Source organism: Eptesicus fuscus, chromosome 21 (assembly GCF_027574615.1).
Source record: "Eptesicus fuscus isolate TK198812 chromosome 21, DD_ASM_mEF_20220401, whole genome shotgun sequence".
NCBI classification, from domain to species: Eukaryota; Metazoa; Chordata; class Mammalia; order Chiroptera; family Vespertilionidae; genus Eptesicus; species Eptesicus fuscus.
The window spans coordinates 20,253,746-20,278,234 of NC_072493.1; the positions used below are offsets into that span (position 1 = coordinate 20,253,746).

Here is a 24,489-nt window from a genome sequence, read left to right on the forward strand (position 1 = left end):
GCAGGCTTCCTACACGCAAGCGCGTTAGGGAGTTGGTGAGCGCGTGCTACGCCAGACGAAGCAGCGAAGAACTACACTTCCCAATGTTCTGAAGCAACGGAAGTGACTTCGAGCCGATCGAGCTCGGAGAGCTCGGGTAAAAATGGCTCAATGTTTCGATCTTCGGGACTGAGAAGGACAAGTGGAAACGGGCGCAGGCAATAGCCTATCGGGGTTGCTGGGCGGCGTGGGGTATTTCTGGGGTCTTCGGCCCTCGGTTCACCTCTTCCAGGGTTAACTGCTCCTTTTACTTTAGGATCGGGGCCTGCCAGCTTGGGGACCAGTGCTCCCGGCTTCACGACAAACAAACTTTCAGGCTGGTGAGACTTGGCACGGAACCTGGAGGGTTAACGCCTCCGGGTTATTCCCCTTCCGTTGTCCATCATCCTGAGGTCCCGCCTTTTCCGGATTTCTTAGGCCCACCCTACCGCCCGGCTTTTTTTTTTTTTTTTTTTTGTCGGACCTCTGCAAGTTCCTTCCTCAACCTACACACCTCGGTTGTCTCTCACTTCTAGGTCCTCCCTCTGCTGGTTTCCTTAGGGACATGCATCGCTGATGCACTCAAGATGCTTAGGCTTCTTCCCAGCACCTTTGCACAGAGCCCTGCTTTCTCTGCTCAGGCCCTGCCCTTCTTAAATCTATTCAGACAATGGTGCTGCTCAACCTGTACCGGAATCCACAGAACACCGCCCAAACCGCAGACGGATCGCACTGGACGGACCATTTCTTGGGGGCAGGACGGACTGTCCTCTGCAGGCCACCACCTGATTCCACCCTACCCCCTCCAGGTCACGTGCGCGACGTAGAGGTGCAAGAACATTATGATAACTTATTTGAGGTGAGGATTGGCAGAGATGGGTAGAGTTGTGGGCCAGGAGTTCAGCTGAACACCTCCTGGTCTCCGCAGGAGGTGATTATGGAACTGCAGGAGAAGTACAGGGAGACTGAAGAGATGACTACGGCCATACCACCCTGAACGCGCCTGATCTCGTCTGATCTGGGAAGCTAAGCAGGGTCGGGCCTGGTTAGTACTTGGATGGGGGGGAAGAGATGAATGTGTGCGACAACTTGGGGGACCACCTCATGGGCAATGTCTGTGTCAATGTGCCTGCTTTCCCCCCATTAGAGACCAGAGTTGGAGGCATTTCAGTGCCTAAAGGTCACCACTTAAGCCTCATAGTTTGAGGTCCATCGCTAAATCCAGTCCAGCCCCAGAGCTGCTTACAAATCCCCTGGAGGTTTCTGAGTTTGACTACCAAACCTGACCTACTTCCGGCATGAAGAGGATGCTGAGCGGACAGTAGCTGAACTCAGTAACCGCTGGTTCAGTGGGCAGGCTCTGCATGCTGATCTGTCTCCTGTCACCGACTTCCGGGAGTCATGCTGTCGGCAGTATGAGATGGGGTATGGCAGGAAGAGGATGGGATGGGCACCTGGAGTTCCAGACTCCTGTGTGTGTGTTGGTAGGGCTGTCAATGACAGTGTCCTCTTCCATCTATCCATCCTCAACCCAGAGAATGTACTCGTGGTAGCTTTTGCAACTTCATGCACCTGTGACTCGCCTCCCGGAACTTATGGCAGCAGCTTTATTGGTGGGAACCCAGGCTCAGGTATCTCAGGACCAGCTTGCCAAGACTTCTCATACTCTAAAGCTCCTATAACCTGAGATGAACCTGATCCTGTGTCTCGATAACAATATCTCAAGTCTTTGGTATCCTAGGACTAGTACTGAGCCCATTCCAAGACCAGCACCTAAGTCCCAACCCCCAAACCATCCTGAATCCCAAACCCAAGACCAGCTTGGATCTCTAATCCTGAGACCAGCTCCTGAGCACCTATCTTAGACCACCCTCAGGAACTCTAGTTACTTCATCACCTGCTCTGCCCCATGCCTCTAACCCTTCTCCCCACTCCTGTCCCCAGGTCACCCCCAAGGTCCCATACCTGCACTGTCCCAAAGAAAGAAACTGACATTTCCCAGACCACCAGCAGGGCCACTTCTGAGTTCCTGACCCTCTTGCCCTTCACCTCTAACAGGTAGAGATGTTCCTGGCCAGGACCCCTCCTCAAAGCTCCCTTAACTCCTCAGGGCCATCTTCCCCAGCCTCTAGGGTCTGCCACTCCTCCCCGAATAAAGTTCTGTATTTTGAGCTTGAGTTGAGTCTAGTTGCGGGCTGGAGTTTCCTTCCACCCCCACATCCGATGAAAAGGGGAAGTAGGTTGGGCTCTAGCCACAACTGCAGCTGAAGAACTTCAAACCGGTGGAAAATTATTGGACTCCGGGCTCAACGCCCTAGAAACCCCCAAGTGGGACTGGTGGAGCGCCTTCGTGCTGGAAACCACAACATCCATCTGAGGCTTTTCAAAGGGAAGACGCCTAGTTGTGGCAGATTGGAGGATTCCCAATCCAGAGGAGATTTGGGTTAGGATCTAAGGTAAGGTCACTTGGAATTGAGTGGGAGTCTTCAGTAGATGAGGGCTGGGTCCTCCATCTTTGATTCCCTGAAATGGGAGTCAGTAATACCTAATATTTAAGCTTACCATATACCAGGTGCTGCCCTAAGAGCTTTACTTCTAATAAGGGTGTGGTTTTTTTTTTAAATCACTTTTCATTTTTCAATTATAGTTGACTCTAGTAAGTTTTAATTCTCCACAATACCCCTATGAGACAGGTGGTGTTAGCCTACTACACAGATGGAACACGGCAGATACGGGATATGAATCCACACGGTCTGGCTTCAGAGGCCTTGCTCTAGCAATCTTGAGGCCTGTGGCTTCTGATAATGGGTCAGGAGCTGGACTGAGGACTGGGAGGTGGGTGTAGGTAGATTCCCGTCCTATGCCCCCACATCCACTGTTTCCTTCTTCTCCCTGGTTTCCTGGAAAATGGGCAAAGGCGCTGTGGCCGGAAGTCCTGCACCCTGCACGCGCCGCTGGGATGAGGCCCCAGCACCTCCTCTTGTCTGCTGCGCTGTTCCTGGCCCAGGCAGTGCCGCATGAAGCCTCCCAACACTGCAGCCGCCTTGAGTACTGGAACCCCGACAACCTGTGCTGTGGCAGCTGCCTACAGCGCTTTGGGCCTCCCCCGTGCCCCGGTGAGGAGCAGAGACTGGGCGTACACCTATATATACCTATGCATATATGTTTGGGCTGACTGAGGGGGTGATGGAGATCCTGTGAAGGAATAAGGTTTGGGGGCTTGCTTCTAGGTACGGGCAGTGGGCCTTAATCAGATAAGGCAGTTATGGGGGCTAAGCCTGTGAGAAAGGTTAGAAGCAGGATCCAGGCAGTGAGAAAGGGGTGAGCTCTACAGATCAGTCCCAGCATGGGCAGAGCTTGGTGTGGAAGCAGGATGGGGCTTGAAGGGTAAGGAGCCTTTTGAGACTAGCAGGGCTAGTGTGGGGGAGGGAGAATGGAGGGGTGAGCAGGCCTGCTGATGATGGGCGGATAAAGTCCAAGGGGCGAGGCCTGCTAGGATAGGACAAAGGGGAAAGGATCTTTTAGGGGCTTGGAAGGCACTTACAAGACCCTGTCTCCCACTAGACTATGAGTTTTCAGAAAACTGCGGGCTCAATGACTTTGGTGATCACGTAATGCATCCCTTCAAAAAGTGTCCTTCTGGGCAGTGCAATCCGGACTTCGCAGAGCTATGTGGCTTCTGTGGCAGCAGAACCACGGCCCCCACTCTCGAGAGAAGCCGGCAGCGCTGTAGAGAGGTGCTGGTCTGGCTCAGACTGCATGGGCAAAGGTGTAGCCTGCCAAAAGTGGGGTGGGATGTAGAGGGCATGGTTTGGGATTGGGTGGGCGGGGTCTGGATCAAAGGTGGTGGTGTACCTAGCCCCACTAAAGAGGATAGGGGTGGGGACATTGTATCTGGGGGTGACCAGCTACAGTTAAAGTACGGGGGGGAGGGGGTGTCTGGATCAGGTGGGGATGTGGCTTATAAGGATGAAAGATTTGGGCTGAGGGGGCAGGATCAGGGTTTACCTCCAACTCTACTCCTATTCTCAGAAGCCTGCTCCTTCCAAGGCGCCCTGTCCCCTGAAGCGTGAAACAACCAGCGTCCCAAGCTCCCAGACCACCTCACCAGCCATTTCCAGCACCTCTCGAACATCTGAACACACTGTCCCTTGGCAGGCCCTGATTTTTGCCCTGCCCCTGGTGCTGGTTCTGCTCGTGACCTCAGCAGCCATCCTCCTGTTTGCCCTGCAAAGGCACAGTCTCTGCCACCCCTATCCTGGCTCCAACACCTCTCAAGGCTCTCTGGTGGCATCGGAGGCAGGTGATCATGTATTTCTCTGCTCCCACTCCTGGCGGGGGTTAGTCCCAGACATGCTGAGGGGAATATGGACTGGAAGCCCAACCTTCCTCTCCTTCACCCTCTGTTTCCCAGAGCTGCCAAATCTGGCATCACAGCCCCTGTCTCGCCTTCTGGATGAGTTGGAGGTGCTGGAGGAGCTGATTGTGCTGCTGGACCCTGAGCCTGGGCCAGGAGGGGCTTTGGCCTGTGGTACCACTCGACACCTGGCTGCCAAATACGGCCTGCCTGCTTCCTGGTCCACCTTTGCCTACTCACTGCGACCCAGTCACTCGCCTCTGCGTGCCCTGATTGAGATGGTGGTGGCAAGGGAGCCCTCCGCTTCTCTGGGCCAGCTCGGCACACATCTGGCCCAGCTAGGGCGGGCAGATGCTCTGCAGGTGCTGTCCAAACTTGCCTGATCTGGGGCTCGCCCGGCCTAGTACTCAATAAAGTTTCCCTTGAAATTAAGTGCCTGCTGTCTCCTGGACTCATTAGAGTCCTCTTGAAATAGTCTTAATTGGGCCAAGACCCAGCAGAAAAGCGCCCATCCTATCACAGAAGACCAGATGTGGGAGAGCTGGTCTCGGTGTTTCTGGGCAACCAGGGTCCCCTCTTGAGGAAAACTCCTGCTACCCAAGAGAGACCCACAGGCATCCAGCTGGGTTCTAACTTACAATATGGAAGACATTTGTTGCTCTGAAGCCTTGACAGACCCAATTTACTACTAATTCTGAACAATGGCCTCTCACCAGTCTGTTGAGGCTGATGGGCTTCCTTGGTTCAGAATAGGTGTGGGGCACGGAGAAATGGGAGCTTCTACATGCCTCCAGCACTATACAAACTGTAAGACCAGCTCTCCAAACATTGACAGACTTTATTGGGGAGGTTCCCACCTGGGATCCCACCTCTTAAATAAAAAAGTGCATAGAAAAGAAGGGATTTAGAAACCTTTGTACAATATCTACATTCTGGGCCCCCAGGGCAAGAAGGGGGCAATTGCTGAGTGGGCTGGAGGGGTAGGGACAGGGCCCTTGCCACCTGCATGCCCACATTCACCCTGGACATGAGGGTGGGGGTGAGATGCTCTGGGGGGACTAGGGAGCCCCCAGACCGGGGGGAAGATGGCAGCGGGAGGTGTGGGCAACCACAGCTTCAGTTAAGGAAGCGACGGCAGCGCTTGGCGCCACAGTTGCAGGGCAGCTTGTTGCTGGCATCCTCAATGGGGAACTTGTAGTCATAGGTGAGCTCCTCACCACGCAGGATGCGGCGCAGGGCGAAGATGACGATGTGCTTCTGGCCCTCCACGTGGATGACTCGAGAGAAGCAGTTGGGCTCACAGGAGTGGTTGATGAAGCGGGCGGCATTGCCATGCATTGTGGCATCCACCACGTCAAAGTCATCCATGCGGAACATGTAGCACCCAATACCCTACAGGGACAAGGTAGGGGCAGTTAGGTGCTCTGTTCCCATGGTAGACCCTGCTTCTCCCACCTCATTCCCATGACCTGGCAGAGCCCACCTTCCCATCGTAGAACTTCTCCCGCTTGTCAGTCAGCACAGAGCGAATGACAATACCAGAGTACTCAATGACCATCTCGCCAGCATCGATGTTGCGCTTACAGAACAGTCCCCGCCCATGGATGGCAGATCTGCAGGGTAGGATGGGCAAGGGGAGCTCAGGGGACAGGGGGATAAAACCAGGGCAGCCCCACACCAGGGCACCTGTCATCCACCCAAGGGGCATCCTCCCCCCAACCCCACTAACCTGTAGACACCTACAGCCTCTTTGGATGTCTTTTTGAGGTGGCGAAAGCGCATGGCCATGGGCAGCTCCAGGCTGGTGGCACGTCTGGTGGGGGACAATAGTATCACACAGGCTAGTACCCAGAAATGATCTCTTTTGCCCCTGGTCACCCTCTGTAGGACCCTTCCAGACCACCCCAGCACCCTGGCCTGCCCTCCATACCTGGTTGACCTGAGCTGTACCTCATCCTCTTCCTCATCACAGGTGGCTCCCTCAGGGAGCACCCTGTGCTGGGAGGCCAGGAAGTTGAACATGTCAAAGGTGCATTTCCTGTAGGTAGAAGAGAAAAATGGAGGGAGGTACAGAGCCATTCCCTCAAGATGCTACCCTACTATTCCTGGCCTGGACCTGCTGCTGGCAGAGTAAGAGTAATACAACTACTATTGAAGACAAAGCAAAAGGGGAATGAATGAGGTTCATTCTGATATGACCCCTAGAAATAATTCCTGGAATAGCCTAGTGTCTTCTCCCAGGCCTCAGTTTCCAATCTGTACAGACTTAACTCCCACCCTCAAGACTGCCCATAAGGTTCCCCCGACCCAGGCATCACACCCCAGACCTCTCACCGAAGATAGACCTCGGCACGGGCTGCCCCATGGGGATTCAGGGGTGGCTCCTCCTGGCCTTCTCCCTGCTGGTGGTAGCGGAACTTATAGTGCTGGCAGTGCTGGGCCCCAGGCAGCTGCTCTGCCAGGAAGATGACAGCATCATGATGGATGCCGAGGAGCCTTGCTCCACTCATTCCTGAGGGAAGTCAAAGGTGAGGATGCACAAGTCATGTCAGTGACCCATCTTGCTCTCAGGACGTGATCCCAGCCCCCAGCGTCCCTGTGGATCCCCACTTACCACTAAAGGAGAGATGTCTTAGCCGGGCATGCCCTCGGGCCTCTTGCACCTTCTCAATCAGAGTTCTCCACGCCCCTGAGAGGGCAGGTCCACAGCAGAGTCAGGATGGTATTCTATGGCACATCCTCCCTCCCTGTCACCATTCATCCTAACTCACCCTCCAAGCTCTCTGCCTCCACGCTGAACCCATCCTCACTGCTGATCTCGAAGCGCAGATGTGGACCAGTCCGTTTTGGGGCCTGGTTTTCTTTATCCTCTGGAAATGGAGGCTCTTCCTCAGAGCTTGAAGCCTCACCTGGTCCCAGATAGCAGGTCAGAGTAGGTAAGGATCACCCCTCCTGGAGTCAAAACCTTCCCACTGCCCTCCCTCACTCCCTGGGCACAAGCACCGACTCTGGATCTAAATGCCTAGTGAACCCTACAGACCATTTTTTCTAAAGGGTCTGCGGTTCCTTTTCTGCAGGACTTCTTGGCTACAGGAGCAATTCCACAGAAGCTTGGAGTGTTTTGGCTCTGCAGGATATCCTGTGGCTTACTCAAACCCAACCTATCATAAACACCCACCCCTCATTCTTTGTCTCACATAAAATTACAAATACTGGAGAATTATATTTTACACAAGTATATTTTTATATACAGCATATTGCTATAAATATTACACGTATTATTTTACAGGACCATACAGAATCTAATACATGTACATTATGAGCTATTTAATGGATTTCTCATGGGCTAAAGATTTTAAAGACAGAGCAGACAGGACTTACTGACGTAGGAGATGTAGATGTAAGAGAAAGTGGTGTGTGTATGTGTGTGTGTGTGCAGGGGGGAGTGTCAAGGAAAACTCTGAGGTTTGGAACCTGAGCAACTGGAAGGACAGTGATCGTGAGGCTGGAGGAGAAACATGTTTTGGGTAAAGGTTGAAAGCTCAGTTTGGAACATGTTGAGTCTGAGATTTCTCTTAGAAAAACTTTCCTGGCAACTTGCTGGTGGAGATGGCAAGCAGGTACAAGGAGTGGCTAGCAACTTGGGGACTATCAGAATTAGAAATGGGATTTAGGGCCATGAAATTAGATGAGAGCACCCTGGACATGCCAAAGTTGACAGGCTGGGGCAATGAGGAGGCACAACTGGAGGGGAGGGGGCGGGTTCTGGAAGCCAGGAAAGAGTGCTTCACAGAGGGGAGGGATCAGCACACTGAATGTTCCTGGTTGAAGCAGGATGTGGACTGAGGACTGACCGTTGTATTTGGGTGGAGTGGGGGTAACGAGTTTGAGTGAGCACACTTTAAGAGAGGCGGAACCCACATGGTTGCTCTTTTCTCCATATCACTTCTCTGGGCCAACATGACCACATGACCTCCCAGCCCTACGCAAGACTCTAAACCTTGTTGTTGTGTGACTCACATCATCTCTAGGCCTCAGTGCCCCTGGGTCCACCTCTGACAACTTCTTCTACCGTTTCTTAGCCCTCTCCCATCCTCACTCCACTCTGTTCTTTGAACACAACTCTCATTGCCTTCTTTCTCACAGTGCTCATTCTAAGCTGCAGTGCACTAATAATGTACATGCCTGCTTCCTCTACCAAAATGTGGTATGCTCCCTAAGGGCAGTCAGGACTGTCTTGTCACGGTCACTGCCATATCCTCGTGCCCTCTGACCCCGTAAGCAGTCTTTCAGTTAAGCAGTTTCAGTCTACTTCACTCCACTTCCACGCTCAGCAGCTGTGTTCTACACGATGACAAAATCCACATATCAGAACAGGACTGGGCCACTAGAAATTCCAAACCTCGGGCTGCTAATTACTAGCTTTCATGGTTCCCACAGCTCTCTCTGCCCCCGCTGAGTTACAGAGTACTTCTCCTCTGGCAACACTGAGATTATCAGCCAAGTGATTCCAAGTGCCCTCATCCTGTATACTAATGTCTCTGCAGATACACTTGACCTCACCTTTCTTCCATTTCAGGGGTCTCCTATTCTACCTGACCACCATGCCTCCTCTCCTTTGCCTTCATCCTTGGCTTTGCTGTCTCAGCCCTCACACCAAACCCCTATAAGCTGCTGGCCCACCTTCTCTTCCCAGACTCTTAGCTGAGCTTTTTGGTAAAGCATCTGGGTGTTGTTTGACTTATTAACCACCGTCTTTGATTCTGGACTCTGGCCCACACGGTACCTACCAATCCTTGACACTGCAACCCTAGGGTCCTCTGTGGCAGTTGGGATGGCTGACTACTCCCTTCCCTGGCCTCTGATCTTCTTCCTACTGTTCCTGCCCCTTCTCTGGGTCCTAGGTGGGATCCATCTTCTCTGGATAATACACAGAACTTCATCTTTGGTTTTACCAGGTAACTAACCCTCTGACTCTGGCAGACTAGGCGCTGAAGCCTTCCCTGGGGCTCTTGGGCAAGGCACTTGCTGAAACTTCCTATCTGTCTGTTTCTGTCACAGGCCATAAGCTCCTCGAGGGCATCTCTGTAATTGTAACGCCCCGCCTCAGGCCTTTTCCCAGGTGGGTGTACAATGTGTTCCCACGTGTTTTTTTGAAGGGTACCAATTCTCCACTGTACCTGTCAGTCATTCAGCTGAGCAAGTACAGGGAAGAAGGCAGTGAGAAGAAAAGGCTGGTCCTACCTGAGTAGTGGTGCCACTGGGATTCAATGTCAGAGATACCATCGGGAGCCTGGGGAGGGCCACCTTCTGCAAGTGGCAGCAGAGGGGACTGGTCCTGGAGGGGCCTGTGAGGAGAGACCTGTCAGAAGAGGGAAGGGACAGAGATCCCAGAGCTTCCAGGGAAAAGGGACTGGCCACTCACCTCAGACTTTCCTCCCCGGGATCATCCAGGTGGAGAACTCCACGCACGGTAGGCGTTTTCATCCTCACTCGGCTAAACCTGGTAGGGAGTGGGGGCACCACAAGAAGCCTGAGCTGCCTTCTCTTGCCCAACTCCCTTGCCCGCCTCCACAGCCTCAGGATACTCACTCACCCGCCGCCACTAAGCCCTGGACCCTGTGGGGAGTCCTCCAGGGCCTCTCCATCTTCCTCCATCCGGGGAGTCTTGCTCGGGGGAGGTGCTGGTGGGGAACGGCCAGAGAAGGTGGACACCCTTTTGACACGGATGGCCTGGCGGGGTGGGCTGGAGGGCCCACTGCTCAACACCAGTGTCAGTGGAGGAGGGGGTGGAGGGGGGGTAGGGCGGACCACCCCCACCACTGGCAACACACCCAGCAGAGATCCTGAGGGCAGAGTCCAGGAAGTGGGGGCCGTGGGGGGAATGGGAGGGGGAAGAGGCAGCTGCTTCACTGCAGGGGAGACAGGTTCACCCTCCCCAGCCATCTTCACAAACACTTGCCCCAACTTGTTGACAAGGATGATTTTGGATGTGGCAGGTTTGGGGGGCTCTGGGGGAGGGCCCAGGCTCAATACTCGAACCCCTGGAGCCCCAGGGAGCCAGGCAAACGTCCGAGTGGTGTCAGCAGGGCTAGGGGGCAGGCCCTGGGGGGGTTGGCTACCATTGGCCAGTGGAGGTGCTGGGGGGAGTGGCTCCTCTCTGGAGCCAGTAACCCCCTCCCCAGGCCCCCCTAAGTTCTTCAACACGAAATCCACAATTTCTGACGGCAAGTCTTCAGGAGGTCGGACCCTGTCCCCTGCAGCCCCAGTAACCCCAGCCCGGCCTGCTCCTGGCCCTGAAGGAGTCTCATGGCCCCGAGGCTGCTGGACTGCCTCAGCCTCGCTGTCTGTGCCATCATCCACTCCGTCCAGCTGTTCGATGCGAGGGGCTCCGGAGAGAGTGCCAGGGGGCAAGGGAGGGCCAGACACAACAGTCACAGGGAAGTGGATGTAATGGGGGACAGGGCTGGCCTCCTCCTCTGAGCTGTCTCCTGGGCCCCCGTGGCTGCTCCCCACTGCCCCTGCAGCCACAATCTCTTCCTGAAAGGGCTCGGTCCCCAGCAGGCTGGCAGCAAAGTCCAGGTCAGCAGCACTCAGTCCTGACACCACCTCCATGTCCTCAAAGTCTGGGCCCAGGTCTTCAGGGGGAAGTGGGGATGTGGCCGGGCCGGGGGGAGCCAGCTCCCCTGAGGTAGGTGTACAGGCTCTAAGGGATGAGGTAGGAGGGGGCACCCTGAGCTGAGGAGAGGTTCTGAGAGGTGGGGAGGCCCGCCGTGACAGTGGTAGCCTGGGGGCCAGGGGGCTGGGACGACGGGAGCGTCTGGGGGGAGCTGGAAAGTCCAGGTCTCCCACTGTAGGGATGTGGTGGGCCAGAGAAGATGGACTTCCTGTGGGGGGAAGGGTCATTGTCAGCCAGGTGCTCCTGCCTCACCTGCCCCTTCCCTCCCCTGAATACTCCCAAGTACTCACCAGGGGAGGGCAGGGGTCCAAAGGAGACACCCCCCAAGGGCCTCCGGGATGGTGAGTAGTTGGGCACTTTGATTCGAGCCCCAGAAAAAGAGCGGGGAGCTGGAGGAGGGGCGCTGCTTGGATCTGGCCGCAGAGTGGGGTCCAGGTTCTGAATAGGTGAGTGGTGCTCAGGAGCTCCAGGGATAAGGACATCTGTATTTGGTGGGGAGTTGACATGATCTGGGGGCTCTAAAGAGGCAATAAAATGACATCAGGGGTGGCAGGGGCTCTTTATCAAAGCCTTTTTTCACATACCCTCCCTTCTTTTAAGCCAAATGCATCTTCTCTACCCTTGCCCCAGACCCAGTCACAATGGGCACTGGTCCCAGTCATCAGCCAGGCCCCAAACCCCTGCATGGCTTCTGCAAAACCTCCACACACACCTGGGGTCACTTTGTGACCCTTCCTCAGCCATCCTTTGCCATCTCCCTACTTCCTGGCCACCTACTGCTTTGATTCAGGCCCTATATGCCCTGAGGGACACTGCCCTCTCTCCAGCCAGGCCAGTCCTACCACTTTCTTACCTGCTCTGTGCATCCCTGCCACATCAAACACATCCGCCCCATCCTGGCACTTTTGGCTCCCCATTACTTGCTCCACCCAATTTGTGCCAGTTGATCTTGCCACCTCCTCCCAACATTCCCTATTTCCATCCAAGTCAGCTGCACCCTCCTCCCCTCTCCATTTCATGTCAGACTCTAACCTGGAACAAACTCCTTACCTGCAAACACCATCCCAATCTTTCTCCTCCCATTCAGCCCCCAATGGCCTCTCCCTTTACCAATCTCCAAGCCCATTCTTTGCTCTGTGCCATCCAGTCCTCAGCTACATCCCTCAGTGTCAACGTGGCTGTGAAGGTGCCAGATTGGGAACTAAGCAGATCAGGTTAGAATCCTGGCTCCACCACTATGTTACTGTGGAGAACGACTACCCTTTCGAGCGGCAGTACAATGGAGCTGTGCCTTCCTCAGAGCTGTGGGGAGCATTACATAAGCATGGAGCCGAGTCAGGTGGCCCTAAAGGCTCCTTACATTTGTACAGTAGTTACCACCTCCCCCCACCCTAAAGCAGGTAGCATAGGGCCATCCCCTCACTTTCTGTGAAATCTGTGAAATGTTTAAAATAGCCCTTGTCACATGATGCATAGCCATTAAGTTATGTTACTGCCATTACAATGAGGGAAAGAATGCAAGCATCCTGGCGTTTCTTTAGGGAAGAGGAAAGTAAGAATTGAGAGGGTGGCATTCAGGGAAGAAAATGAAGTAGTTCTAAGGCCATACCAATGGAAGGGGCGGGGCTGTGCACAATGGTCTGGTTCTCCTCCGCTGCCTCCAGATGAACTGGCTCTTCCCTCGGCCCCCATGGCCGATACTCAAGAATTCGGCACCGATACCAGCAGCGCCGCCGAGCATCCACTGTGCTCCAGTACAGACGGGAGCATCTGTTGGGTGGGCATGTGGGACATACAGTCAGGACAACTTGGGAAATGAGATCTAGTCCTGGAGTCCCGAACCCCATCAATGCCCCGGGCTGCTCACTGGTAGCCAATGGGGAAGAGCCGTCCCTCGCAGTCCGAGAGATCAGACAGAGTACCCAAGGAGTCAATTCGAATGGAGCCTAAGGGCAGAGGAGAGTTCAGGAGGGTGGGCCCAGGCAGGGTCCGGAAGAACACGGTAGAGAGCAAGCAGCTTACCAATGAGCACATTGATGGCATCAGGCTCGAGCCCTGTCAAGAACTTTCGCTTGAAGTTGATGCCCTCAAAGTCTACATAGACTCGGCGAAGAACATCAAACCCATCGGGGGTTACGATCTCCTGGGAAGTGGGTGGCAAATGGATTGCTGGATTGGTAGGGTGTGAGAGGGATGGAAGGAAAGGCTCTGTAGGTAGGGACTTGTGGGCAGGTGGCTTGGCTTAAGGGCTCAAGGAGAACAAGGGACACACTGAGGCAGCAGGGCCAAGCCTGAGAGGCTATGGGGATCCCTAAGTGGAAGGGAGAAGAGCCGTGGGGAGCTATCTCCCCCACAGTAATGGCCCACCTTGCCATCTAGCAGATCTGTGTGTTTCTGACAGAAAACTTTCTTGTCGTCCTGGAAGATGCAGTAGCTGGCCCGGGCGCACATGAAGTGAAAGTTGCTGAGGCAGGAGGAAAGGCAGCAGCCCACCGTTGCTCCAGGCTTTAGGCAGAGCTCACAGCGCTGCAGGTGGAAGGGGCTGCTGAGGGGAGAAGCCAGTGACCTGGGCCAGGGCCTGGGCCTGACACTCAGCACCACTGTCCTCGAGATTCTGCTTGGGCTCTGTCTAGCCTAGCACTTCACAAAGGGCACTCACCAAACGTAACCTCTCACCTAGTGGCATCCAGGGTCAAGTTCATATCAAGCTACTTCAGATTTTTTGAAGCAGTGTTACAGTGGAAAGAAAAATAACAGCTAATACTTGGTAATGCTGGCACTTACCATCTTTCTCACATGATTCTAATGTAGAAACTGTACTATTTCACTTAATCCTCAACCTGCCCCCTGTAGTAGGTACCTCTATCATCCCATTTTCTGACAGTGAGCTTAAGCATTCTGCAGGTCCCACACTGGTGAGGGAGATTCTAACCCAGGCAACACCTCACTTCACAGGGATGTAGTAAGAGGTAAGTGCCAAACTGTATGGAAAGCACCCAGGACAGGATCAAACCGAGGTCTCCCAGGTCAGAGGGCTCAAAAGGGGGAACAAAGCCACTATGTCTCCTGCACCAGAGTCCTGGGACAACCAGGAAAGGTACGTAGGACCAGCAGTGAAAAGACATACTGTGGTAGACTGTGGAACAAGAGCTGTCTCCACTGAAGGAGGCGCCCCCAAGACCCCGAAGGCTGCCCACCTCTCCAGGCCCGTGCCCTCACCATCTGCCTCCCTCGAGCCACAGCAGCATGCACATTCTTGAGGGAACCATCATTTTCCTCAAATACTTCAGCTGACCAAATGGCACAGTTAACGTGTGTCCACTCATTCTGCCCGATGTACAGGAGCCGTCCCGCCTCCTGAGGGCAGAGGAGTGATGTGAGGAGAGGTCCCAGGGACCAGACCCCACAACCTGGGGCTTCACGCAGCAGCCCTCACCTTAGAATCTGCATCACCATACTTGAGGCAGAGTGCACACTGACGAGGGTCCTCCAGGTGCGAAAAGGCAACCGGATCCTTGCCCTGAAAACCTGGAAGGAGTGTGGGAAGGGAGGTCTAAGAATCAGGACCCAGATCACCAACTCAGGGGCTCTAGTTTCCAGCTCCCACTTCCCAATACCTGCTGAGGGGTCCCCTGGAGGCTGCCCTGATTCTGGCATCTCTGGTTCCTGCTGCCTCCACTGAGCGTAGACATGGTCCAAGGATGGGGGCAACACAGCATTGGGAAGGACTCCACTGTGGATAGGCTGGGTCAGCATCTGACATGTCTAACAAGGATGGCTGGACTAGACCCACCCAAAATCTCAGCCTAAACATGCCATGACACCCTTTGTCCTCTTCCCTCGTCTCCCAAACAAGCTAGGCCCTCTCATGCCACCTTTGGCACATGAAATGCTTGTTGTTCCTCACGCTTGGAATACTCCTCCTTCACATCTCAGCTCAGATGCCATCAATTCTAGGAAGTCTCAGGCCCTAGGCTCCAGTAGGCACCTGCCTTGGGCTTCCTCATCAGGATCCTGGACTGTCCAGGTCATCAGTCCCTGCCCAACCCCCAAAACACAGTTCACCCACTGCTGTCCCCCACAGTGCCTTGCACAGAGTAGAAACTGAGAGCCAACTCCACAGTCCGAATTGCTAGTCTACAAACACTAGGGACTGTCATTCTAGTCCTACCATTCTCCAGACCCGAACTCTGCTCCTTATCCCCTCAGGTGCCCTTGGCCTTTGCACTCACTCCCTGATTTCCCTCCTGCCACCCAGCCTTGCTCACTTTGGCAGCCGGGTACTCCGTCGCCAGTACTTGGGGTCGTGGGCGTCGAACCAGCCGAACGTAGACTCTAGCAGCTGGGGAGTGGGTAACAGGATGAGAAGAACTGGCTTCCCCAGTAGAGTTGGCAGGTAAAGGATCTGTGAAGGACCCACTTTCTCCCCACTACCACTGAAGCCACCCTATAAACATCCCCCAAGAGCTCACCTTCAATAGGAGCCCCTTCATCTGGCCTCCAGCCCGATGCTCTGAGAGCTCTCCTTCTTCCGAGTGCCCCATCAGGATGCTCACCACATCCTCCATGAAGCTGTGCTGTAAGGGGGCTTGTCAGGATCCAAGACCCTGCCCAACCCCAGCCCTCTCTCCTCCTGGCATCCAATTGTTCCTCTCAGTGTCCCACTCACCACAGACTTGTAGTGGCCTTCCTCAAAGCGCTGACTCACAGCTTGCAGATTGCAGGGCCCAGGGTGCAGCTGCTTTCCATCTTGCCCACACTGCAAAGAGGGGAAGTCAGCAGAGCTGGTGCTAGGCCTGGCCCCACCAGTCCTGCCACCTGAGCCCTCCAGACCTGGGTGCACAGCAGCAGTGGGACCGCCACTTTGGAGCTCAATAGGCCCTGGAGCACCTGTCGCAAGCCACCCTGCAAGGCCCCACTCAGGGCCTCTCGCCAGCGGGGGTGCGTGGCCCCAGCACACGGTCCACAGGTGTACAACACTGAGTCTGGCAGCCCCGAGAGGATCTCATAGTCTTCATCTAGAACAGCCAGGGTGAGAAAGGAGAAAATGTTTGGGGGCTCTTAGCAGCCCTTAGTTCAAAAAGACATTTAGCCCACCTCTCCGCTGAGGGCCTGTGGTGGGAGACAGGACAGGGATCCCCACAGGGTTGAGGTCACACCCCTGGTACACCCCCAACTCACCTGAGAGCCCCTCACACTTGGCATGCACCCAGTGGTCACACTGTGCACACTGCATCATCTTGCTCTCGTAGTCGTTGTCTTCATAGCAGCGTGTACAGATCGGGCAGTAGTTTCCTAAAGAGGGAAGAGGGCAAGTCAGAGTTTCTGCCATGGGGGCGGGAGCATCATCCCTAGACTACTACGTGGGCTGCCTCCATTATGCTCCATCTTGGGTCCCTACCACTCCCAAAAAGCTGGCTGAGGATAAAACCTCTCTTCTAACCCTGTAGCCCAATGCTTCACAAGGAATAGGGCCTGCTAAACATGATGCCCGAGTAAATGAGAAATGTGCAGGTTTTCAAACTTGAGGTTCCGGGAAGCATCTCAGGACCACCACCATGAGGGTGGGTTCCCAGGCCCTCCACTTCCATTGACCTCAGAGAGGCTCTGTCCCTGTTTCATGTACCGGAAGAGCCTCGATTGAAGAGTACTCTCAACAGAAGGACAAGAGTCCATGGCGAAAAGGGGGTGGAAAGCAACTAGAAAGGAGCATCTGTCCTAACTGCCTATGCAGGAGCCGGGCCCACTCCCCAGTGGACCCCCAGGACCCAGGGCCCCTGCCAAGTCCCCACCTTTCTCATAGAGCTGGGTGCACCTGGGGCAGAGGCTGTAATCTCCAGACCACTCGACGTCCCAGTTCTTGCCTGGAGTTGCCCCACAGCTTTTACAGCGCACACAGGCTGAGCAGATCTGGAGAAGCAGGGCAATATTAGGGGCAGAGCCAGATACCTGGCTAGAGCAGTGCAAGGGGAGGATGAGCAAAGAGAAGTGGATGGTAGGCAGGAGATAGGTAAGGAAGGAAGGGTAAGAGAAGGAGAACAGGAGAGAAATGAAGCAGGGAGACTGGTGAGGGAGAAACTGGAAGGAGTGGAAGTTAGGCTAGAGCAGGAGATTGAGCCTGGGATTGTGGAATCCATGAACCCCTGAAAAATAGTACATCTAATTTCTTGTCTATGTGAAATTCCTGAAGAAATGTAATGTTTATCAAACTCTCAAAAGAACCTCCAACCTTCCCCTCAAGAGTCCAGGCCTGCAGTGGCGGGGGGTGGGGGGGGGGGTGGGCGGGGAAGAGCATTAATTAGAATTCCAAAGCAAGGGGTCTGGGCCTCCTCTCTCACCCAGTGGCGCCTTTTGCGTGTGGCCCGGGTTGGGTAGCTGGGCCCCAGGCAGGCTGGGTGGTAAGCATGGCGGCAGCGCTCACACTCCAGGAGGTGCTGTTGGATGTTGGAGAAAGACAACAATGGCAGGACCTACTGGCATAGGGATACCCCTCTCCTCCGTTCCTCCATCCCCCCATGGCTCCAGTGCCTAAACCTTGGATCCCCGGCCTTTGCGCCCACAAACGTGGCAGAACTTGCAGCGGCGGCAGCACCAGGTGTCATGATGTTGGGGCAGGGGTCGCTCAGCTTCCTCCAGGCAGAATGGGTGGAAAGGGTCACAGCAGACTTGGCAGAACACCAACTGGGGGTGGAAGAGTGAACAGGGAACGATGAGCACAATGAGGCCAGGGTGTGCGACCCTGTTGGGAGAGCCCAAGAAGACAGACAGTAAGGCTAATGGAGACTTGAGGGGTTGTGAAAAAAGGCGAGGAACCAACCTCATGCAGGCCTTTGCTGGCACACAGCAAGCACACCATAGGTGGCCCTCCTGGCACGGAGGTCAGCACACTCAGTCCTCCCATCAGCCACACATTCTCCAGGTCACAATCCTCCTGAGGGAAGAGAGGACACAGGATCAGAGAGCAGTCAGGAACATAAGTCAGATCTATCCATCTTAAAGCACAGGCTTCTCAGACACAATCAATAACTTTCTTCCAACCACAGTTCTTGCCATCCTCCCCTCAAAGCCGTACCTTAAAATCCACACGGACCCGGTGCACACCGTCAGGGGACTTCTGTTTTCCAGTCCAGCCATTGGGAAAAGAAGGAAAGGGACCAGAGGCCAACGCATCCTAGGGAGGGATGGTGATGGTCAGAAGGCGGCCCACCCCATCTTTAGAAGCTTCTCTCCTTGCTGCCCTCTCGCCCAGCCTTCCAGACCCGATCTTTTGCCCAGCTCCTCTGCTTTCCAGGACAGACTGTCTCATCCATCAGGGCCTGTTTTCCGGTGTAGACACACCACGGCACTAAGGTGAGCCCGCTACCCTGACTTGCCAGGAAGCTCCTGGAAGGAAGGAGCCATGCCTTCCACGGGGCTCAGGTTTCTTGGGGTGGGGCCGTGCTAACCTTGTCTAGGCGCCTTCGGGCCTTGAGCTGCAACACAGGCTGCAGGGTGGGTTTGCGGGGCCGGCTCTGCTCCTCAGGTTCTGGCACTGGTAGCTCTAGGCAGGACACATGAGCAGTGAGGTTCCCTCTCCTGCCTGCTGCACCGTGCCTCTTTTACAACCCCAAAATGTCACCTGGATCCCCAGGGCCTTCTTTATACAACCAAGGTCTGTGAGGATGATCCTTAAGCCTTGCTCAATAAGCTACTAAACATCTAACATGCTAGTTCCCCATCCACCTAAGACTACCTCCTTCTCTGCACTCAGCTCCCCTATCACACAGATAGAACCCTGGGGTCAGAGCCCCATCACTTCCACAAAAAGACATAGGACTGACCGATAGAGGAAGCAACAAACAATTCGCACCATTCTCTCGGGGAGTCCGACGGCGGGGAGCAGGGGGACCCCCGGGCTCTGAGTCATCCGAGTCCTCGAAGATATCATAGGAGGGTCGCTGTTTGACGCAGCGCCTGGCTGACTTGCGCTGCAGTAGGAGGGAGTCCTGCTCCTCGGGCCCTGGCGGGGCCACCACCTCCTCCCGGGGCCCCCCAGCTCCCGCCCCCCGGCGTGGGCCTGGAGGACCAGGGGAGGCCTCAGGAGATTCATCGGAATCCCAGGGCAACAGCGTCTTCACTATCGTCCGGCCTGTGGGAACAGGGGACTTAGTAGGATCTGACTTCAGCCAGGGACATGGGACATTTGGATGAGAAAAGCCAGGAACAAGTGGGGCAGAAGAGAACAAGTACAGGAGAGATACAAAAGCACATGATGGGAAAAAAGACAAAGGTGGTGGACGGCAAAGATAAGGGGAGAAGAGCAAATAAAACATGGTTTCCTCTAGACAACGAGTCTAAATAAGGTTGTGTAAAGAAACGTTCCTCAAAACTCGTTACCTTTCTTAGCCAGCCGCTCCATCTTCCGAGCCTCTATCTTGTCGCACTTCCGGTATCTGGGGAGGGGAGCAGCACGTCACCAGGGTAGGGGACTGGTGGTCTGGGGGGAAGAGAGGAAGCTCTCCACAAGGGTGCCAATCCCACTGCTCTGGTGGGGCAGAGGCCTTGGTGATAAGACAACCATGGGTGGGAATGGAGGCTGAATCCCAGCTACTCACACACAGCACTGCTTCTTGGTGTTAGGGCCACCAAACTTGGGCTTGTCCAGGCAGTTGACACAGGAGCCACAGTCCTGCACACGCAGGCAGCCCCGACAGTGTCCACATCGTGCCATCCGCATCTTCTTGCCATGATGGGAGGGCAGTGAGCGCTGGGGTGTGTGGACCAAGGGTCCTCCTGACCCTGCAGGCTCTGAGTCTCCCCCCGGCCCTGCCGAATCCACCTTTCCCTGCTGTGACCGTGATGGGACACTCTCAGTCTCAGATGCTGATGATGTATCTAGAAAAGTGGAGGAGGGGATGGAGCTACAAAGCCACCAGGCCTTCTACTTCATCTCCCTTAAACCTCCTTCAACTGGCCCTCAGGCTCCTTTTGCAGTGCTCAGGTCCCTCGTCCCCAAACCCGCTCTAAGACCTAGCATGTGCTCCAACCCCCTTGCCACCTAGCCTTAAGCACCCAACTCAATTTCACTCTCCCAGGCTCTTGGTGCATTTGCTCGCTCCGACTTGACAAGGTTGTCAAATTTCCCCACAAGACACCCATCCCTACCCTCTGTGGCAAGGTCCTGCCGATCGCGGAGAGGGAGAGCACTGAGGCGGGGGACGTCTTCAGGCACCATAGCCCGGGCCTGACCCAGGGCCACAGCAGCATGACGGCAGACGTGTTTGATGCGGGGGCCTTGCACAGGGGACTCGGGGCCCTGGGAGAGGAGATACCAGGAATACATGTGGGCAGTTGCTAGTTGCACTCCTGCAACCACCCTCCTTCACAGGACCCTCCACCCACTCCATACCGATGGTCTCTCTCTCTTAGTTTCCACAGATTCATCTTCAGACCTGACAGGACCTCTATCTGAGATTTGCTTGACAGTCCCCACGACCTCCTCCATCTGCCCTCCAGGGCTTGGCTGGTGGGGAAATAATAAGTAGGATTAGAGGCTGGAAAGTGAGCAAAAACAGCGCCAGAAAAGAAATATAGGAAATTGTGGGACAGGCTCGGAAGGTTCCCTGCAATGTTGGAGACCGGATGCTAAGGGATTGCAGGGAATTGAGGCTGGATGACTGGGGGCAGGGGCCTGGCCAAAGCACCATGCTTACCGGCATCAAAGATGCCACCTTTTGCTGCTGCTGCTGCTGCTGCTGGTCAATCTTGAACAGCTGCACCTTGGCTCTCTTGAGAAGGCTGAACATTTTCTCCTCTACACCAGACAGTGGCAAGGAACCAAGGCCTGCAATCCGGGCCTTTTCCAGTGCTGGTGGCTGCGGTTGTAACTGTGGCTGCAGTGGTGGTAGTGCCTGGGGCAGCAGCTGAGTTTGCAAGGCCTGTAGGGGCTGCTGTGCCTGAGCCTGAGGCTGCCGCCCATTGCTCAGAGGTGGACTCCCAGATGGGGGCACCTCGACCTTAACAGGGGTGGTGACCACAGGGGCAAATCGAGGCAGGCTGAGATGGTTGGTGCGGCCCACTGCCCGTGGCTCAGGCTCAGCTGGAGATTCATCAACAGGAGGTGGCTCTGGCTCAGGGGCTTCAGGGGCCCCAAGTGGAGCAGTAGTAAGCACCGATTCATAGATCTTCAAGTGGGCTTCACTTGGGGTAAACTGAGGGGCCCGAAGGAGCAGGGGCCTCCGGGATGGATTCACAGGTGCAGGAGGTGGGGGTGGGGCTGGCGGAGGAGCTGGGGGAGGAGGGGGCAGTTCCCGGGTCAGTGAGGTCCAGCGAAATGTGGGTTCCCTTAGGATGGACCGTCTCTTTTCAGGGAGTGGGACTGGGAGAGACAGGGGATTTGGGGCACATGGTGGAGAGGGGGCTGGTGCTGGTTCCTGGGGGGCGAGTGGGGAGACAGCAACAGGAGGCCGCAGAGGTGAGACTTCCACCTTTGGGGGCTTGGGGGGATCTTCATCCATAAATCGCCGGGGTGTCTTGATGACACGGGAGGACCGGGCACTCACCACAGGCATAATAAACTGCCGGATATTCTTCAGGAAGGTGGTGCTTTTGGGGGCCACAGTGGGGCTGTCTTCCAGAGGGCTTCCTGTGATGGTGCTAGGGGTTGGAGTGGTAGGAGAGGTGCCCTCTGGCCCTGCCCGAGCAGCTTCCCGCTCCGCCCGTTGGCTGGGAGTCAGGGGAGGCCGGCCCCTCTTCCTGGAGCATGTAGCTAGGACTACGGGAGGAGATTCTTCCTGCTCCTCTGGGGCAGGAGGTGGTGGAGGAGGGGATGGTGGGGTTACAGAGGGTGGTGAAGGGCAAAGTGGGGATGGAGGAGACGTTGAGGGAGATGGAAGAGGTGGTGGAGGTGGAGGGGCTGGAGGAGTCAGGGGTGGTGAGGGCAGCTTTGCCTCTTCCTTTTCCTCAGCTAACATCATCTCTTCCTCAGTTAAAGCTCTCTCTTCCTTTTCTTCCCCTTCTTCCTTATCTTTCTCCTCCTCTCCCTCCGCCTCCAACTTCTGCTCCTTCCTCCAGCAAGGGCCCTCTCCCTGTCCAGATTCAACTCTTCCTTGGGGAGCATCCTGCCAGCTTTCCTCATGTTGATCCTGACCCTGACCTGATTCAAGTCCCAAGGACAATCGTCCCATCTTCACTCTTTTGGCCTTTGAAACAAACTTGATCACGAGGGGGAGTCCACCTCGGCCTCGGCCCCTGCCTCCACGGCCTCCTCGCCCAGACTGTCCTCCACACTTGGGGGTCCCAGGTCCTGGGCCAGGCCCCTCCTTGCACTTCCAGCTCCCAGTGCGATGTTTTACTGGAACCATAGGAGGTGGGGGCTCAGATTTGGGGATTGTCACAGCTGCTTCTGCCACCATTACTGCTTGTTGCTTCTTCCTGCATGGGCCTGCTGGCCGTCCTGGGGGCCGCCCCCGAGACCGACGGGGGGTGGAGGGCTCACATGCCCGGCTCCGGGGGGCTGGGGGTGCCTGGGCCCGCCGGAGAAGTTCAGTCAGTGCTTGCACCATCCGTTCTGTACCCTCCTCACCCCGTTTCCGGGCAGGAGTCTTTGGGGGAGTAGGAGTCACATCTGCTAGGCGAGGAGGCAGAAGGGGGATCGTCTTATGCTTGTGGCCGCGACCTCGAGGGGCTCGACCTAAAAGGAGAATAGGTGTGGGGAGATGGGTCAAGCTAGCCCTTTGGACCAAGGAAGGCGCTGTAGGAAGGTCAGAACTAGTCTTATTTGTCTGCTTCCCCCACAGCCCAGCCTAGCTTGGGCTTTGAACACGGAACACATCCGGTAACTGATGGAGACTCTAGTTGAACAGGGAAAAGCTGACACAAAGAGTGAGGAGTAACATTTCTTTAAAACTATAGAAGGACAGTTTCCCCATCACTCACCTCGTTGTGACCGGAGCGCAGAGCGCAGGGAACTGGGGGCCACATCGTCATCTGAATGAAAACCCTGAAATTCCTGATTTAGGGGACCAGGGGTGGAGGGGAGAAACAGCAGTCAGTGCCAAAGCCCTGGATCCACCTGAGACTCAGGTATTGAGGAATATGCCCAGCTTCCCCCTTAACGAACCCCTGACTACTTACAAAAGAACTAAAAAGACTAGAAGGTGAGGGCAGTAGGAAACAGGGTCTCTCCTTAGGCAGGAAGACACAGGGTATTTTGAACCTCCACCTCCTATGCCAGACCATACCAGCACAGAACACAAAACAGGGTCCTCTCAGGCCAGGCAGCAGGCACGACCCTGATTCCCTTAGACTCCAACACAGAAAAAAGTGGGGCCTCTGTGTACACCCTCTTGGGCCCTAGTTTCTTTCGGAACGAAGATGGGAACAGGACCACCCAAGCGTGGTGTGTGTGTGTGTGTGTGTGTGTGTGTGTGTGTGTGTGTGTACATCAAATGGTTCATCACATTTGGATCCCCACACCTTCCTGCCTTTTCTGAGAGGCTGAGGGTACATCGAGAGCTGAACTCCGAGACCTGCTCGAGTGCCCAGTCTCGGCTCTCATTCCATTTCTCTTCAACCTGTGCCCCTAAGAGGAAGCTCTCCACCATGCGAGCCTCTCTCCACGTTGGGTCAGAAGAGAAAATGGGGCACTAGTGAAAACCAGGGCTGTGTCAGGGGTTAGGGGCTGGGCGGGGCAGCTGCAGGTGAGCGCCCGGAGAGCCCCAGCCTGGGTCCACGAAAGCCAAGCTGCTGCTGTCAACCACCCCTGGGCGGGCCTGCGCTCGCCGCGGTCCCCTCGCCCAAACCTCGGCTGCCCTAGCTTTGCCGACTACCAAGGAGGACCAGCCCAGGGCACTGCAGGGAGACCCGCCAGGGGCCGGAGCCCGGCTGCAGCTCGGCTTCTCTATGCACTTGGAAAGGCCCCCTTTCGCCGACAGCTCCGTGCAGCCGACCTCCTCCCGTGCCTATTTCCAGGGCCCTTTCTCCCCGCAGGGGCCCCCGAGGACCCCGCTTCCCCACGTCACTCCTCGGGGCTACCCGGACCTCTGGAAGCCCCGGCCTCCGCCCCGCCCGGCGCTGGGGACGCCTCCGACCGCCTCACCTCATCGTCGGATTCCCCGTCACTGCTCTCCTCCTCCGGCATGCAGTCCCGGCTCGGCCCCCAGCCCCGGCCCCGGCCCCGGCCCCGCTGAACGCGCGGGCCGGCCCACAGGCGGCGGAGCCGGCGCAGGCCCCGGCGGAGCCCCAGCAAACGGAGCAGGGCCGTGTCCTCCCCGGGCTCGGCTGCGCCCGGCCCCGCCGCGCCGCCGCCGCGCCGCAGAGCTACCCGCACTCTCTCGGCCCCGCTGCCCCGTCCGCCGCGGCCCCCTCCCCCGCCGGAGCCCCGCGGCCGACCCGGGAAGCGGCCCCGCGCGGAGCCAGGCCCCGGGCAACTGCCGCCGCCCGCCGCCGCCGCCAT

General features: G+C 56.0%; 2 protein-coding genes and 1 long non-coding RNA gene across 5 annotated transcripts; 2 read left to right on the forward strand and 1 right to left on the reverse strand.

Annotated features, from left to right (window-relative positions):
* Positions 1–67: 67 nt before the first annotated feature.
* Positions 68–976, forward strand: LOC129147809 (uncharacterized). The gene is made up of 3 exons (XR_008555022.1): positions 68–136; positions 296–359; positions 686–976. It is a non-coding gene; the product is annotated as an uncharacterized LOC129147809 (long non-coding RNA).
* A 150-nt stretch (positions 977–1,126) lies between these two features.
* Positions 1,127–4,807, forward strand: IGFLR1 (IGF like family receptor 1). Of its 3 annotated transcripts, XM_054711269.1 has the most exons (6): positions 1,128–1,443; positions 1,554–2,474; positions 2,936–3,134; positions 3,583–3,755; positions 4,051–4,321; positions 4,433–4,807. In XM_054711269.1, exons 3-6 carry the CDS (start codon positions 2,978–2,980, stop codon positions 4,756–4,758), a joined length of 927 nt encoding a protein of 308 aa, XP_054567244.1. In that variant the 5' UTR covers positions 1,128–1,443; positions 1,554–2,474; positions 2,936–2,977; the 3' UTR covers positions 4,759–4,807. The 3 variants fall into 3 exon arrangements, with proteins under 3 accessions (XP_054567245.1, XP_054567244.1, XP_054567243.1); XM_054711270.1 differs by having other exon boundaries at positions 1,127–2,474; positions 4,054–4,321; XM_054711268.1 differs by having other exon boundaries at positions 1,128–2,474.
* Positions 4,808–5,195: 388 nt separating this feature from the next.
* KMT2B (lysine methyltransferase 2B) lies at positions 5,196–24,489 on the reverse strand. Its single transcript, XM_008140097.3, has 37 exons — positions 24,133–24,489; positions 22,971–23,043; positions 20,747–22,725; positions 20,443–20,556; positions 20,199–20,349; positions 19,649–19,928; positions 19,431–19,486; positions 18,904–19,182; positions 18,500–18,594; positions 18,127–18,225; positions 17,872–17,985; positions 17,589–17,735; positions 17,393–17,488; positions 16,847–16,964; positions 16,236–16,349; positions 15,888–16,072; positions 15,724–15,813; positions 15,527–15,631; positions 15,323–15,396; positions 14,672–14,787; positions 14,491–14,582; positions 14,274–14,411; positions 13,422–13,580; positions 13,077–13,197; positions 12,922–13,000; positions 12,664–12,824; positions 11,345–11,572; positions 9,972–11,262; positions 9,801–9,878; positions 9,620–9,723; positions 7,147–7,284; positions 6,990–7,064; positions 6,710–6,887; positions 6,306–6,413; positions 6,105–6,188; positions 5,859–5,988; positions 5,196–5,767 (listed from the first exon to the last, which is right to left on the reverse strand). The coding sequence occupies exons 1-37, from the start codon at positions 24,487–24,489 to the stop codon at positions 5,492–5,494; spliced, it is 8,082 nt and encodes a 2,693-aa protein (XP_008138319.3). The 3' UTR covers positions 5,196–5,491.

What these genes read in the sequence shown, in the direction of transcription:
- IGFLR1 (XM_054711268.1), top strand. Translation starts at nt 2,978, where the DNA reads ATGAGGCCCCAGCACCTCCTCTTGTCTGCTGCGCTGTTCCTGGCCCAG. An exon ending in GCCGGCAGCGCTGTAGAGAG is followed by an intron (nt 3,756 to 4,050) that starts GTGCTGGTCTGG and finishes TCCTATTCTCAG; the next exon opens with AAGCCTGCTCCTTCCAAGGC. An exon ending in TCTGGTGGCATCGGAGGCAG is followed by an intron (nt 4,322 to 4,432) that starts GTGATCATGTAT and finishes TCTGTTTCCCAG; the next exon opens with AGCTGCCAAATCTGGCATCA.
- KMT2B (XM_008140097.3), bottom strand. Translation starts at nt 24,489, where the DNA reads ATGGCGGCGGCGGCGGGCGGCGGCAGTTGCCCGGGGCCTGGCTCCGCG. An exon ending in GGGTCCGTGTGGATTTTAAG is followed by an intron (nt 17,986 to 18,126) that starts GTACGGCTTTGA and finishes CTCTTCCCTCAG; the next exon opens with GAGGATTGTGACCTGGAGAA. An exon ending in TGGCTCGAGGGAGGCAGATG is followed by an intron (nt 13,581 to 14,273) that starts GTGAGGGCACGG and finishes TTCCACCTGCAG; the next exon opens with CGCTGTGAGCTCTGCCTAAA.